The following is a 15,296-nucleotide window of genomic DNA, read 5'->3' on the forward strand; positions in this document are numbered from 1 at the left end:
TTAGGCAATATCGCGTTCATAATCGCAGATGAATCACATTCGATTATGAACGCGATATCGCCTAGCTTGTCACTGAGCTACGGCTCAGTGTATTAAATGCCGCTCCATCTGAAAGCAGATGATGGCGATTTACTACTAATCACGGAACTGGCTTTACTGATGAGATGCGCATGACAATCGCATGCGATTAATTGCACAGCCCTACATTGACACAAACTTGGCACCTGAGATTGGGGTGATTTCCCCCCCTCTGGTTTATGCATCCCTGCCTCTGCTGAATAATTTTTATCCCCGGTGGAGATAAAAACATCCCACGATCTCGCTTCGAGGTCCTGATCTTACTCAAATGATTCTCGATACGTGCTTTGAAGTCCCGAATCAAATGATTTGCAATACGCGATCCGATTGGAGTGCTTCGAAACAGTGAATCATTTTACGACTCAATGGTTTAACTGATTCGGAGTTTCAAAAAGCTCCGTTAATACTGTGTTCTTTGCTCGCTTTCTCTATATAATTTATTCGTTGCTTGAATAACCGTGGAAATGAAATCATTACAATTAATAGGCCTAACTTACAATGTTTTTAATAGATTGTGATCACGTTAAATACAGTTCCCGTCGTATTAAAAACACCCATTATATGGTAGGCCTACTTGCCTAAAAAGATGGGTTTATGATGTGCGTTATTAACAAATTACACTAACATTAGGTTACTTAGGCTACAGCCTTACCCTTACCTTCCACCTATGGAGAGAGAAAAAAGTTTTCAAAAGCATCCCCCCCTCTGCTTTTTTCACAAATCGCACCCTGCATACATGAATACATACTCTACATACATGTTAGTTCATTTAGCTATTAAAACCATTTACTCTCTCCATCAAGCACTGTGTACTTGTATGCGTCTCATTTAATGAAGCATAATATTTGAGGCATATTCTTAATGCCAATGCTCTGTGAAGTTAATCCGGTTCAGTGTTGACATGCTAGAATGATTGTCCTTCTTTTAAAGAGACGTTTATTCACTGGTGCTCAAAATATTGATTTTCAGATCTCAAAAGTCATCTGTCCTTAGTCTGTTGCATCCATTGCAAAATTGTTTTACTTCTCCATATTATTGTAGAACTAGCTCATCTGGAAATCAAGATTCCCAGTGAATGCATTTCCAGACAGGACATTAATCGTTTTTTTGCAAAATATGCAGGTTTTTTTTACTTAACCACTAAAGGTTTGTGCAGTGCACTGTATTATTCATAAATATGGATTTCTCTGCTGAGTTATCAGAATCATATTCTTGTTGGTGTCAAAGAAGTCATTATTTTCAACAACAATTAGCATATAGTCAGAAGAGGTTGTGCTATAATTCTTTTTGATACACATATTATATACGACAGGGACACATTTTTGTCATGCATTAAGCTGAAAGACTCCATATAATTGTTCTTATTACTTTTGTTCTTGTTATTATTTTTATTATATGTGTTTTTGTATATTTGTACATATTTATTTATATATATAATTTTCAAACAAAATTGTTTTGAAATGATTTATACGACTGAATTGTGAAATTGAAATGTTTCCTCTTGCCATGAATATAGCCACTGCTGCTGACATGGCGTTAAATCATAAATAAATATACGACAGGGATCTGATCTAGTTCTGTAGAAGCTTTTCTTGGTCTTTTGCTTTTGACAGATTCTCATGGCGGACTTCTTATTCATTTTCCCCCGGCAGTTTTTCTGAAGTCAGCCGAAACTGACTGATAATGTGCCGTGTACCTACTGAAGACTGAAAGTATTATCCAGCTCTTTGAGCACAAAACGGAACACAGTCCCTATAGTTTATTATCTTGCTTTCATATCTGCTTAAATTTAACAGGAAACTAGGAACAATAGCCTCAAACATGTTTCCTCTTCTTTCACCATTGCTCTGGCCTGTTGATTTTCTGTATATTCAAACAAGTCTAGATGTATGAGGAAATTTACCTCTTTTTTTTTCTATGGGAAACTGAAAATTTGCGTTAAAGCTTTATTTTGGAAGTTGCTGGAGAAGCAGTGAGGTCAAGTCAGCTCAAATTTTTAATGTACACACAGAGTAGTCAATGTTGATGGGATTGTGGGAGGTACTGGTATATTGCCCAGACTACTGGAGCAAATAAATGCATGAGCACAAAAGGAAAGTTCAGCTGAATGCCAAAAACGAATAGATCTGTTGTCTGAATGATGAGAAATCCAGAGGCATTTCTGCAGATCAGCAGCTACTTCGATCCACGTCTCTTGCAACTGCACTTGGTCTGCCTCTGAAGTATTAGAGTATGTTCAGGAATTCATCAAATATATGAATTTACATTAACCGTGTGCCTGGTGGTCTCAATCCTTGATGGACTCATAAGGTATTTCGTCCAGCTCTGTCCTGATACTGTTGCTTAATTTGTTAATTTGTTAAAAGTTATATAATACGCTTTTTTTATTCCTGTTTTAAACAGTTAGTTCAGCTTTCTCTTTTGTGTGAAGAAACACTACATTCTTGGATACCACTTGAATAAAGGTTGGATTATGATATACATACACTAACACTACCGAGATTAGGATTTTTACATTTCTCTTATCTCTTACAAGGCTGCATTTATGTGTTTAAAAACAGTAGAAACAGTAATATTGTGAAATATTATTACAATTTAAAATGTCTCTTTCTTTGTTTTAAAATGCAATTTAGTCGTGTGATGGTGTGAAGAAACACTACATTCTTGGATAAAGAATAAAGGTTGGATTATGATATACATACACTAACACTACCGAGATTAGGATTTTTACATTTCTCTTATGCTCACCAAGGCTGCATTTATGTGTTTAAAAACAGTAGAAACAGTAATATTGTGAAATATTATTACAATTTAAAATGTCTCTTTCTTTGTTTTAAAATGCAATTTAGTCGTGTGATGACAAATCGGAATTGTCAGCAGTCATTACTTCAGTCTGAGTCACGTGATCCTTCAGAAATCATTCTAATATGCTGATTTGCTGCTCTAGAAACATCTACAACAGCTTTTGAACAGTACACTGTTTGAATTAAGTATAATATTTTGAGTTTTGTAGTCTGTAGAAATTTAGATCATGTGTTTTAACCAGTGTTATTTTAGTATAATTTAGTTTTCATTTAAATTTTTGTTCAGTTTGTAGTAAAATAGTTTTTTGGCATTTTATTATTATTTTTTGTAAATATGTATATATAGTTTTTATAAATGTTTATTTCGGTGTTAGTTATTTTAGTACATCAAGTTAAACAATAAAATGAAAAAATGCTGCCTTGGCAACTAGCTGACATAAAACTTTTTTTTTTTTTCTCATTTCAGTTAACATCTATTTTACTACCAATTTTGTTTTTTTATGGTGTTGGTTTTAGTTAATAACCCTAGTTTTAACTGGTTTTAAGAAATTACCTTACTGCAATTCCTCAAGTCTTTCCTCTCTTTGTTTAACAGTACCCATTCATGTTTGGATTGAGCATCGCTCTGTTCTGGAGTGTCCTCGTGTGCATCAGCAGGATTTACATGGGCATGCACTCTGTCCTGGTGAGTAAAGTTTTCATCACATTTAATAATTCTTTCTTATTGCCTTAAACTAAGGGATCATCAACATATAGGTTTTGGAACAAATAGAGGGAGAGTAAATGAAACAGAGTTTTCATTTTTGGATGAACTAACCCTTTAAGAAGCATAACCGTTTCAGTCCATTGCACTGTTAGAATAACCAGCTGTAATGGTTATTCAGAGAATATTAATATGTTTTATGCAGTTCAGGCACATTCAGCTGTCCATTATAACTTGCTCTGTCCACAAGTTTCGAAGTTGAGGAACTTTCCTGCTGCTTCGTGTCTAAGGTTTTGGTAGCAGTTCAAAAAGAAGCTTAATATATGCTGCTTTAGTCTTTTGCAACCCTCTTCTGTCAGTAACGAAACAAATCAGTGAGTCATCTCGGCTGACTCAGTATCCTCTGATCTTCAAATGCTCATCTGTTTTCAATGCTTTTCCTCACAGAAGATCTCTGACTGGATAATTGCTTCCCCTGGGCTTGTATGAGCCATTGGTGATCATTTTGATGTGTTGAGCAGACAGAGGCCGATAGATAGTTTGAAACGCAAGCTTTACATTAGTCATCATGATTGACATGCTGTGTGTTAGTCATCAGTGCTGCAGGTTGCACATGTAGTAACAATTACAAATGACTTCTTGCACCTGTTATTTTTTGCAAAGGCTGTGTGTCTTTATTGGTTTAAATGCTGCTGGTGAGAAGGGACAGATTAAGAAAGCAGATGCTAGTTGCCTAGGTGATGGGAACCTTGTTATTTTAATGCTGTGCTTTCAGAGAAGGTGGCTGAATCATCTTTGTGGAAATCTGCACACCCAATGATTTAGGAAGTCTAGATTGTACACTGTGTGAAGTCTGTGGACCAGGGCTCAGCGTTAAGGATGGTCCGATCATGACCCCAGGCCAGTCTGAGCTTGGACATTAGACAAAATTGTATCTTAGGTTCATTGATCACATGCAATTTTTTTTGCACATGCTATAATCATAAAATTATTTTATAGCTCATGTCTAAATGTTTTAAAAATAGGGCTGTCAGTTAAAAAATGTAATTTGAATTAATTTAATTTGAATTAATTATAAAGCTTTTTAAAAAATTGTTGGTTGTACACAGGCAGAGAGATCATATCTAGCTTTTTTACAGTGTCTTGCTTGCAAGACATCCTGCCTTTATGTCATTCCAAACCAATAATACTTTTGTTTATCTTCAAAATACAAATATTATATTTTTATATATAGGAAGGATATTTTATATCCTTCCATTGAAAGTCCATGGAACCAGAACTTTGACTGTTCAAAAGGTGCATAGAGCTCATTAAATATGATCAAGTCAACTGTACTTGATGCACAAGAACTAAACTCGTCAGTTCTTGTGGAAGCTCAAAAACACGTTTGCCTGAATACGGGAGAACCAATGAGATTTATTAAACTATCCCTTTGTAATGTCTATGGTTAAAATAATACATAGGGTGAATTCAGGTGAATTTGGACACTTTTTGACATTGAGAAAAAAAATGTTGCTAAAATATTTCTTATTTGTGTGAAAATGTTGGCAAGGTGAGTGAAAATCTGGACCAATCTGGACTAGAAACCCAACCAAGCCAGGATCAAAAACTCCTTATTGTTGAGCCCGTGATGGGCTGTTTGACAGTTTAGGATTGTGCCCATTTTAAAGTACATAACTGCATAAGTTTATCTCATAAAGACTATCAGATTGTAGTGTTCTCGTGAGGTGTCCAAAGTCTCTAATCTTGTTAACCTTGAATGTGCCTGATCAGACGAAAAGGGACAAAATAGATAATTTACTGCCTCGTGCCTCTCCAGATCCTTGTCACTTACTTCTGTGGAACAAAAGAAAAAAAGGAAATTGTGAAGAATATCCTTGCCACTCTGTATCATAATGAAATTGACACTGTCAAGCAAATATGAGGCAAAAGCACCCTAAAAGTAACATAAAGTGCTCCATATGACTCTTGCTATGTCTTCCACAAAAAGTGAGCTGGAAGCAAAGACTTGGACATCTGCTGTCTGTGAAACCTCACATAAAATGGAGAGATGCCCTGAACATCGACTTTTAACTTTTGTGCCATGCACAAACATAAAGCAGCTAAAGTGTGCGTAAAACCTACATAAATAATACCTCTTTATCAGATCTACTTGCTATATTCTTCCAGCCTGTTCTCAGGTCTGTTTCGACATGTTATGGTAACCAAGACCTTTTGTATAGTTAATAAATACATTGCAATGTTTCATTTTGGGGTGAATGTTTTTGTTAATTCTACACACAAAGGAGTCCTGTTTCCATAATGACTCATACACTGTTTATACAGATCATTGATGCTTGAACGCCACCTTTCTCATGCAAAGCAATACCCGTTTTCACTAACCTTCATGTGTTTGCCTGGCCTGTAGTGAATAAACAATGACAATTTAAATGGAAGTTTGTCTAAAAATTACACCATGTGTGAACAATATTAACATGTTTGACTTAATGGTTCCTAATTTGAATCATAATAACCCAAGGGCTACTGGAAAATAGAGTATCATTAAAGGGATAGTTCACCCAAAAAATATAAATTCTGTTATCACTTGCTCACTCTCATGTCGTTTCAAACCCATAAGACTAAATCTATGAAACACAAATTAGGATATTTTTAGGGAACCTGAGAAGCTTCTATCCCTCCATTGAAAGTCCAGGTAACCAAAACTTAAAGATACAAAAAGGTCAAAGCTGTCACAAAATGAATCGGTGTGAAACAAGAAGTTTAAGGGACAGAAACCTCTCAGGTTTCATTAACAAAAATCTTAATTTGTGTTTCGAAGGTCTTATGGGTTTGGAATGACATGAAGGTGACTAAATGATGACAGAATTAAAATTTTCGAGAGAATCCCTTCAATAATAAAATCTAATAAGTTTGTGCCTTCATCTTCACAGGAGGTGATCACAGGCTTCCTCTACAGTGTGCTCATCCTGGTGGTCCTTCAGCCCATGCTGCATGACATCGACACGTTCTACCTGTCCCACAGCTATGCCCCTCTGGTCATCCTGCTTCTGCATGTTGGTTTCAGCTTGGTGGCCTTCTCGCTGGACTCATGGAGCACCTCCCGTGGCGACACGGCCCAAGCGTTGGCCACAGCTGCCGGAGCCGCGTTGGCATCCCGCCTGAACCACCAACTGGGTCTGCAGCCAGATCCCCCCGAAGAAGCTCTCCCACTCACTCTGCCCCTGATCGACGGGGCCTTATTGACCCGTTCCATCATGCGGCTCCTGGTAGGAGTGGCCGTGCTTCTAGCCGTCAGGGCTGCCATGAAGGTGGTGGCGATCCCACTGGCGTGCAAGATCTTCGGCGTTCCTTTGGATGACGTGCGGAAGGCTAGACAACACGCGCACGTGGAACTCGCGTACCGGTTTATGGTCTACGGCACAGTGGCTTACTGCTGCGTTTTCCTGGTGCCACTTCTCTTTGGCTTCCTTGGCTTATCCTGAAGAAAATCCCTCCGTTCAGTCTTGTTATTATCCGGTTTTTATCCTAGCTTAACCTATACATGACCTGGACTAGTAAAGGTCCACAGTTGTAGTCAAAACAAACTTGGAGAAGCCTTTTGGTTGCAAACACGTTCATGATTTTGATCATTTCACCAGCTCCATTTCCATGCTAATTTATTTCACTTGTTTTGTTTACAGATTTTATCAAACGGATACATTTGAATAGGGTTTTTGGCACATTTGCTGCCAACGGTGGGTAATCGGACAGCTTGAAAGTGATTGTGTGTGATGTCATGATCTTCAGGACCTGTTCAAAGCTCATGACTCTTGAACAGTGATGTTTATAGCCACACCCAAAAAGGTTTCAAATGTTTCCTGCATTTGTCTTCAGTGGTTTTCCCTCAGCAGACTGACATCCACCCATCCTGGACTCTTGTGTTTTCTCTCACTCAACAATACGCAGGATTGTTTCTCGCTGTACAGGCTTTTTGCCCTTCCCATCTGTTTTCATCCTTCTGAAGCAAACTGACCTGAGTGAACACCCTTGTCAGACATTTGTATCCTTGTCATTGTTTTTTCTCAAGGGCTCGTTCTCATAACATTTTGTAATTCTCTGTTCTTTCTAGGGCTTGTTTCTTCTCTCGTGGGTCCATTCCAGATCAGTGCTGTGGCCCTAATGGTTCATTCAGTGGTTCAGGGAAGACACTCCAAAATCTGAGAGGTGTAGAAAGTTGCTCTTGTCTAAAAACAGGTTGAGCTCACGCCTCACAATAAGCGGTAATGCATTGAGAGCATGAGGGGAGGGAACTTCCTGTCAGTATGAATGCTGTATACAGGAACTTCCAGTAGATGTGTTGCTCTGAAACCCAAGCTAGGAAAATACCAACCTGAATATGAATGCAGCATATCTTTAACATTGTCTTTGTCAATGTATTATTTATAAATATGTCAGATATGTTTTTAAAAATTACTACAGGGAGTAAGATTTATGCAGTGTGCAAATAGCTCAGTACTCTGATATTTTTAATTTAAATAATTACTATTGGATTTTTGTAATATTTCTGTTAGTGCTTCTCATTTCCTTTCTAGTTCTTAAAGGGATAGTTCACCCAAAATTCATAATTTACTCACCTTCATGTTTCAAACCTCTTTGTCAAAAAAAAGAAACCCATTGACTTTGTTGAAACTTTTTTATAATCTTCTTTTGTGTATCACAGAATAAATTCACAGGTTTGGAATGACATGAAGGTGAGTAAATGATGACATGATGATTTTTAATTTTTGTCTCTTTTAGTAACCTTAGGCTAAATTGAGATATTAAAATTCAGAGCTGTGTAGTGCAGACTGTGCTGCAGGTGTTCTGCATGTCTCTCCATTCGACTGCGTTAAGACATCCATGTTATCCCGTACTGTCAGCAGTTTGGAGGAGATGCACTGAAATCCTCTTTCTCCAGGAACACACTAAGTGTGGCTTCATTTCATAGAATGACTGAGCATCCTTGCTTTGTCCACTTGTCTGAATTCACTGCAGTTTTATCTATTTAAATATCATTATGGGCATGACAACATGGCCACAGTAAATCCAACGTGTTTTCTGATTGTAAGAAATTATCAGTATTAACTTAGGTAGTTGATATGTTGTCTGTCATTGAACTAGTATTCTGTTCTTGAAGTGTATTTTGTTAGTGTTCAGTTTCACAAGGAAATGTTGTAAAGCCAGTAAGAGAAGACAGATCTCTGATATACATTCATTGCTCACTGCTCAGAAACCCCAGTGCCTTGCATCCTTATTTCTTCAGCGCAACTTTATCCTCCAACTAGGCACAAGACACCACAGCTGTCTTTCTGTAAACAGTTTTGATGGTGCAAATGATATAGAAAATATTGTCACACATCCATAACGTTTATTTGCAAAAACTCATTGTTGGTTATGTAATTGACTTCTTTACAGTTGTGCATATATTCAATAGTGATCAGTTGTGCAAATAGTAAATGTACCATAACTGAATGATGAGCTGTTTTATTTTACAGTGCACTGAGCTAAAGTGGATATCATATCACAGATGGCTGGATGATGTTTTAGGGTTTCCTGCAAGGAAATGCATTATGAATGAAGCTTGTACGCCTTACCAGTGCTGAGCTTTGAGCCATTCACGGTCATCTAAACTCACACATGCTGTATCTGTAATCTATGGCTCCTCGTCTGCAATGTTCTTGCAATTTTTCTGTTCTCATTATTAACGTGAATAAAACAGTATGAATTACCACTGTATTTGTGTTCTTGTCATCTGAAATGAGTATTTTTTTTCCATTACAAAGTGATCAGAGCAGTATGAACATTTTATATTACAGCATGATGTTTGTGAAAATGGCTTTTTGATTATTATGACTAACTAAATGCTTGGCTTGCAGTGTTTCCCCTTATCATTGTAAGTGTGTGTGCTTGAGTTCCCTTGATCCAGCAAGGTTCAGAGGCACACATACTCATTTCTCAATTTGTCAGCTCTTTGGACAAAGGTCTACTTTCTGCATGTATTGATTTTAACCCACTGTGTAAGTGCTAGAGGACCTTGCTTATTACCTACCACACATATATTTCCACACTATAGCTAATTGTACAATACACATATTTAGGCTCTGTATTGCAGTTTTTATTTTTCACAAAAAATAAATAAAATAATAATAATAATAAAAACCCATTTAATCTAAAAAATGAATGCAGTTTTATGACCTCACAATAATTAAAAACTACATGGAATATTTATACTTTTTACACCGGACCTGAAAAAAAAAGCATCATGATCATTTTATTTGTCATCTTCCCGGTTAGAATGTTGAACTGAACCGTGCTCAGTGAGTTCATCTCGTACTGAGAATGGCAGGAACAAAGTTAAGATACTCTATCGCCATCCTGTGGTTGTACGTACAAAGTACATAGTGGAGAACAGTACAGTAGAATGGATTCTCCATGAACTCTTCTCAAGTACTGAAAATTGAAATATTTATGTAATTATGTTCAAATTGTGTAGTTCACTGCAAAAACAGTTTAAGAGCTGATCTTTATAAAAGCTGATCTACAAAAGTCATTAGTGATGGCAATTTTGATTCAGTGACTCGAATCTTTTGAATCCGTTCTCCAAAAAGATTTGTTCTATGATTCGCGCAGAAACCTTTTCTGCATCATTAAACCAGTAGGTGGCGTCTAGTGAGTATCTTTTGTGTGTTGTGAGTGAATCTTTCACTTAACCGATTCTTTATTTTTCTTATATATTATATTGTATTACTACTACAAATAAATAAATAAATAAAATAAAAATGGAAAAGAAAGAATTTAAGCAAGTAAAAAAGATTCGTTAGGGAAATTGAATCCTCTGTTCACTTAAAAGATTCATTCAAAAGCACCTATTCGTACCAAACATTAGCACTAAACACTAAAGGCCATTGAACAGTCAGAGTTATATACTTAAAACTGTCTTCCCATGTCTAAACGTGTTTACTGGGATTTATTTATGCTCGTTACATAGTTCAGAAAAAGTTCATGGCCGAGATTCAATATAGCCTACTGTACAGCACAACTCAAAATGTTAATTGGTCCAGAGACTACAACTATATATAACTATATAGCCAACTAATTAATCATTCTTTTAACGGCATGTTAGTAAAAGAAATAATTCCAACGGAAGTATTAAATTGGCTCAGCTGAGAGAAACGAGAACTAATGGATGGAAGGGTGAATGAAAATGAACGAAAAGAAGCATCATCACTGGTCAGTGTCATTCAAGTTATGTAACACCGTGTTCCAAGCGAGGACTCAGTAATTTAAGAGGGGAAAAATCCCCCAAATCCTTTTCTAAGAATAGAAGACGATAGTGGAATCGTTTGTCTAGTAGTCTACGGCTTTATAAGCATAATTACTTTGTTGTAATGTGAGTCATGCGACTCATTTGAGGCAAACAGAGGAGTCCGAGGGGACCACAACTCGGGTGACATTTCTCGCCATACGGGCATTTCTGGTCCTTGTCTTCATCCAATCTCCATCTCAGACATTTACGCCGCAACCTACCTCCATAGCTCCTCGACATCAATGACGTTTGACTTTCGAGGCGTGCCTAAACAGTTTTTGATTGACAGTCCACTGGCCAATCCACGCGCTCGTTGTGCAGCGAGTAGCCAATCATTGGCCTAACAGCATAAACCAGCGTTTCATCACGCTTGGTTTAGCGGTCTGTTTTGAGCCAGGAAAAAATTGGCACAGAGCACTAGCACAGCCTGCTAACATATACTTGTGATAACAGGTTAGCAGTTAGTCGCTTAGTGAGTTTAGCAGTAAGGATAAAGAACATTCTTACCTTAGTGACCAACATCTGGGTATGTAGTCGGTCAGTGAATGTGTATGAATGTGGCTTTTGGTGCAGGGTGGGACGGCAGCTAACGGATTAGCTGTACGGGGAGCTCCTGCTAGCAGTGCAATGCTGACATACCGTCAGACGGCTTGCTAATTATCTCATAAACGGGGATTTTGGTGTGACTTCAATCGGAAAAATCGTCACTATTCATACGCGGATTGTATTCCAAAGCCGAGACCGGTTTAAATAGTCCGATAGTGAAGCGTTTGAGTTAGCTGGCTAGCTGGGTCGCCTGCAAGTACAAGGTTAGCTGCTTAAAACGAACCACCTGGACCCGAGAACCATCGAGAGAGGTAAGAAACCCAATTAAACACTGCATTACTAAGTTGATAGGGATTTTGCGTGATATTTAACAAGCGGCCGGTCATTTAAAGCAGACTGACTAGCTAATTATTTATAACTAGAGAGCTATGCACTCTAAAAGATCAAAACCACTGAGGTCGATTCGTGTTTATAGGCTGTTAAAGACACGATCGTGCTTTGATTACAATCCTGTCGTTCAGTTTCGGACATATTTGCTCACTTGATAGTGTTCGGAAACGCCTTCTTCATGTTGGTATGGGATAATGCTGTGAAATGGGCACCGGTTGTTCACTGTGCAGTGAAGATTATTGTATTTTCTTTCCAAATGTTGAGGTATATTCTTAGGCTCCTGTGAGAGTCTGATCAGCGTTTGATGGGATGAGAACATCATCTCACTTTCCAAATCTGAAGTATTCTTATTTTGATTTCCCTCTCTCAACTCTTTTAGCAGCTTGCATAAGCCCTTTTTGAAGTGTCCATTTGATATATTGTCCAGAAAAGGGTCGATTTTTGAACATAAAAATCCAAATAAGCAGTGTTGGATTTGTCACCTTCAGGTTTTCTATTGCTTTTGCCGGCTTTACCAAGTCAACAATCTTGTCTATTGGCCTTGTCTTTCAGGCTCTTGGGAATGCAATATACTCCACACCTGTTTTTGTTCCACAGCTGCAGTCATGCGTTTCGCGGGCTGACAATTGAGACTTTTCAGGCACACTGATTCGACCTCTTCTGATCTCCTGGTTTTATGTCTGGTAGTGTTTATATTGAGGCAGGACACACTTTTATCTGTCAAGGTCTTGCATTTAATCAGAAAGCACATTGCAAGTTCATACCAGTCACTTTTGCTGAGATAAAGAAAATTTACTTTGTTTTGGAAACAAAAATGTAGTTAAACCTTGAGCAATGTGAGTGACTTGTCAGAACTGTCTGTAGTCTCGACATAAAAATGATCATGATTTGGATAAAGCGTATTGGAGTACCTACAATATGTAGAAGGAAAGTTTGCTGTCTTAAACTTAAACTCAGATCCAGTGTTCACTTTGCCAAAAGCAATGAGTCAATGTAAAGGATAACTATCTGTATAATGGTTGTAATTTGAGTCAGGCATTCTAATCATTGAGATGAGTCAATTGTATGTTTCAGGGACCTTCCTTATGAAACAAACAGACTGAAGCTGTTGTATTGCAGTATGTTCTTTTTAAATTTGAGGTCTGTGAAGTTTGAAAGTGTGAATGTATTGAAAGTGGTTTCTTTGGGGCAAAAAAGTGTTTGCTACTCATGAAGATGGAAAGGATTACAATATAGTCAGGTGTGTCATGTCGCATCAGATTTGAACAATTTGATTTTGAAACAAAATAGTATTTTGTAAAATGAAATTGCTTAATTATTAGATTTAAAAAAATGTCAAACATTGCTAAAATTGTTAATGTGCATGTCAAAATTTGGTCAGTACAATGAGAATTATACCAGTGTCATATTTTAAGCCGCCTTTCCACTTTCTCTGACTTTTGCATGTGGTTGTCCCTTTTTGCCTGCATTGGCAGTCACACAGAACTATCAGTTTGTTCGTGAAGCATGTTACCCTCTGCTTGTTCACCATGGTAAAATGACAATGTATGAATGTCCACAAAAACTGCCAGTATGTTTGAAAAAAACAAAAAAACAATAGTTTTTTTTTTTAGGACTAATCATTGTAAATAATTAATATTATTAAAATAATAATTGTGGTCATACTTATTCATAATTGGCCTTTTAACAGAAGTGGTGCAACAAGTTGTTGCTGCTCTTTTTCTCTCTCTCCCAAATTTTTTTTCTTTTCATCTGGAGTCATGTTTTAATTTAACCAAGAACACCAAGTGGATGAGAACTGCCACTAGTGTCCACTCAAAAAATAGGTGTATGGTGATGGTCAGGCATATAAATATAGGATTTTTGTTTGACCCATCTAAATGAACTCCAAGAGAGAGGTTTAAAACATTTCAGGAGGTTACAGAACCCTGGCAGCACGCTTCAGGATATGTAAGCACTTTAATTTGCGTAGCTAATCAACCACCTAAAAAACATTAAACGCATAAAAAAAAAAAAAAAAATTGTTGTTGTGTTGTCTAAAAAAAAAAAATGGATCAGAGGTGTACCATGTCCTGATCGTGATGTAAGGTAGTGTAATAATTTGGAGCTGCTTTGCCGCCTCAGGGATGCGACAACTTTGCACAGTCGTAACAGATTCTGTATTTTGCAAGGGTGTTTCACTGGAGGTTGTAAGAGCGTCAAGGTGTCCGTTTGTGAGCCGAAGCTTAACTGAATGTGGGTCATGCTGTAGAACAATGATCCTACACTCTTAAGTAAATGTATAACCAAACAGCTTCAGTAGACGACATTTTACACTTCAGAACAGCCAGGTCAAAGTCCTGACTGCCTAGTTGACATTTCCTTGCTTGACATGGCGTGAGAAGTTTAATAGTTCAGTCTATGAACTCTGAAGCTTACATTTTACATTCAATTAATGGACTTAAACATTATCACAGTCCTTCTCTTAGCGATGTATGCAAAGTCCTTGTGTATGAAACCTTGAACATCTGATAAACAACTTGGTATGTTGATTTATAATACTGTTAGATGAATGGGAAATAAATCTTGGACCATCGTTAAGTGTGCGGTGCTTTGTTTCTTAGCACTTTAAATCTCAAGCTCGTACTGGCAGGCCGTTTAGGGCTATATTAGAGTCACCATAATGTAAACAAATCTGCAGAATGGAAAAGCAGTCGGCTGTTTTTCAAAGTTCACTTTTACATAAGGGTCTAGTGGTCTTAAGTTCATCTCTGTTTTGGTAAGGCATCCACGGACTACATGTGGCTCATTGTATGAAAAACAGATCACTGAAACCTTGTCACTATCTGAAGTTTAGTGATGTTATGATGTTTAGTTGATGTTATGACGTCATTGTTTATTATAATTTCAGATTTGTGACCTTTTATATTACAGTTTGGGTTGACATAATTGTTAATCATAATTTACTTTTCTTAAATGACTTGTTCTTGTTTTTCAATTCATAAGCAGCAGTGAGGATGGCAGAAACACTTCCCTAAATGGCATGCCTTTGCCTCCAAAGTCCTTTTAGTTTATGACTGGTGTTATGACAGCCTCACATTTATCAGCCTGATAACTGTCAGCTACACACTCAGTTGTGAAATTTATTAGCAAAGAGTTTTTGTTTGGCATGAGATCTTGCTTAAAGGATTAGTTCACTGCAGAATAAAAATTTCCTGATAATTCACTCTCCCCCATGTAATCCAAGATGCTCATGTCTTTCTTTGTCGAAAAGAAATTAAGGTCTTTGAGGAAAACATTACAGGATTTTTCTCCATATAATGGACTTCAATGGGAATCAATGGGCTGATGGTCTAAATTGCAGTTTCAGTGCAGCTTCAAAGGGCTCTACACGATCCCAGCCGAGGAATAAGGGTCTTGTCTTGCGAAACTCTGTAATTTTCTAAAAAAAAAAAAAAAAAAAAAAAAAAAT

General features: G+C 37.3%; 2 protein-coding genes across 2 annotated transcripts in view; both read left to right on the forward strand.

Moving 5' to 3' along the window:
• LOC107701492 (sphingosine-1-phosphate phosphatase 1-like) overlaps positions 1-8,139 on the forward strand; it is a 12,546-nt gene extending 4,407 nt beyond the window's left edge. Inside the window, exons 2-3 of the mRNA XM_016503509.1 lie at positions 3,478-3,567; positions 6,516-8,139. Coding sequence (XP_016358995.1) covers positions 3,478-3,567; positions 6,516-7,067 — 642 coding nt within the window. The 3' untranslated portion in view covers positions 7,068-8,139. The remainder of the gene's footprint in view (positions 1-3,477; positions 3,568-6,515) is intronic.
• A 3,130-nt stretch (positions 8,140-11,269) lies between these two features.
• Positions 11,270-15,296, forward strand: part of LOC107701493 (serine/threonine-protein phosphatase 2A 56 kDa regulatory subunit epsilon isoform-like) — a 22,514-nt gene continuing 18,487 nt past the window's right edge. Inside the window, exon 1 of the mRNA XM_016503510.1 lies at positions 11,270-11,766. The gene's annotated coding sequence lies outside the window, so the exon portion shown is untranslated. The remainder of the gene's footprint in view (positions 11,767-15,296) is intronic.

This window comes from Sinocyclocheilus anshuiensis, unplaced genomic scaffold (assembly GCF_001515605.1).
Source record: "Sinocyclocheilus anshuiensis isolate Anshui unplaced genomic scaffold, SAMN03320099.WGS_v1.1 scaffold1051, whole genome shotgun sequence".
Classification (NCBI taxonomy): domain Eukaryota; kingdom Metazoa; phylum Chordata; class Actinopteri; order Cypriniformes; family Cyprinidae; genus Sinocyclocheilus; species Sinocyclocheilus anshuiensis.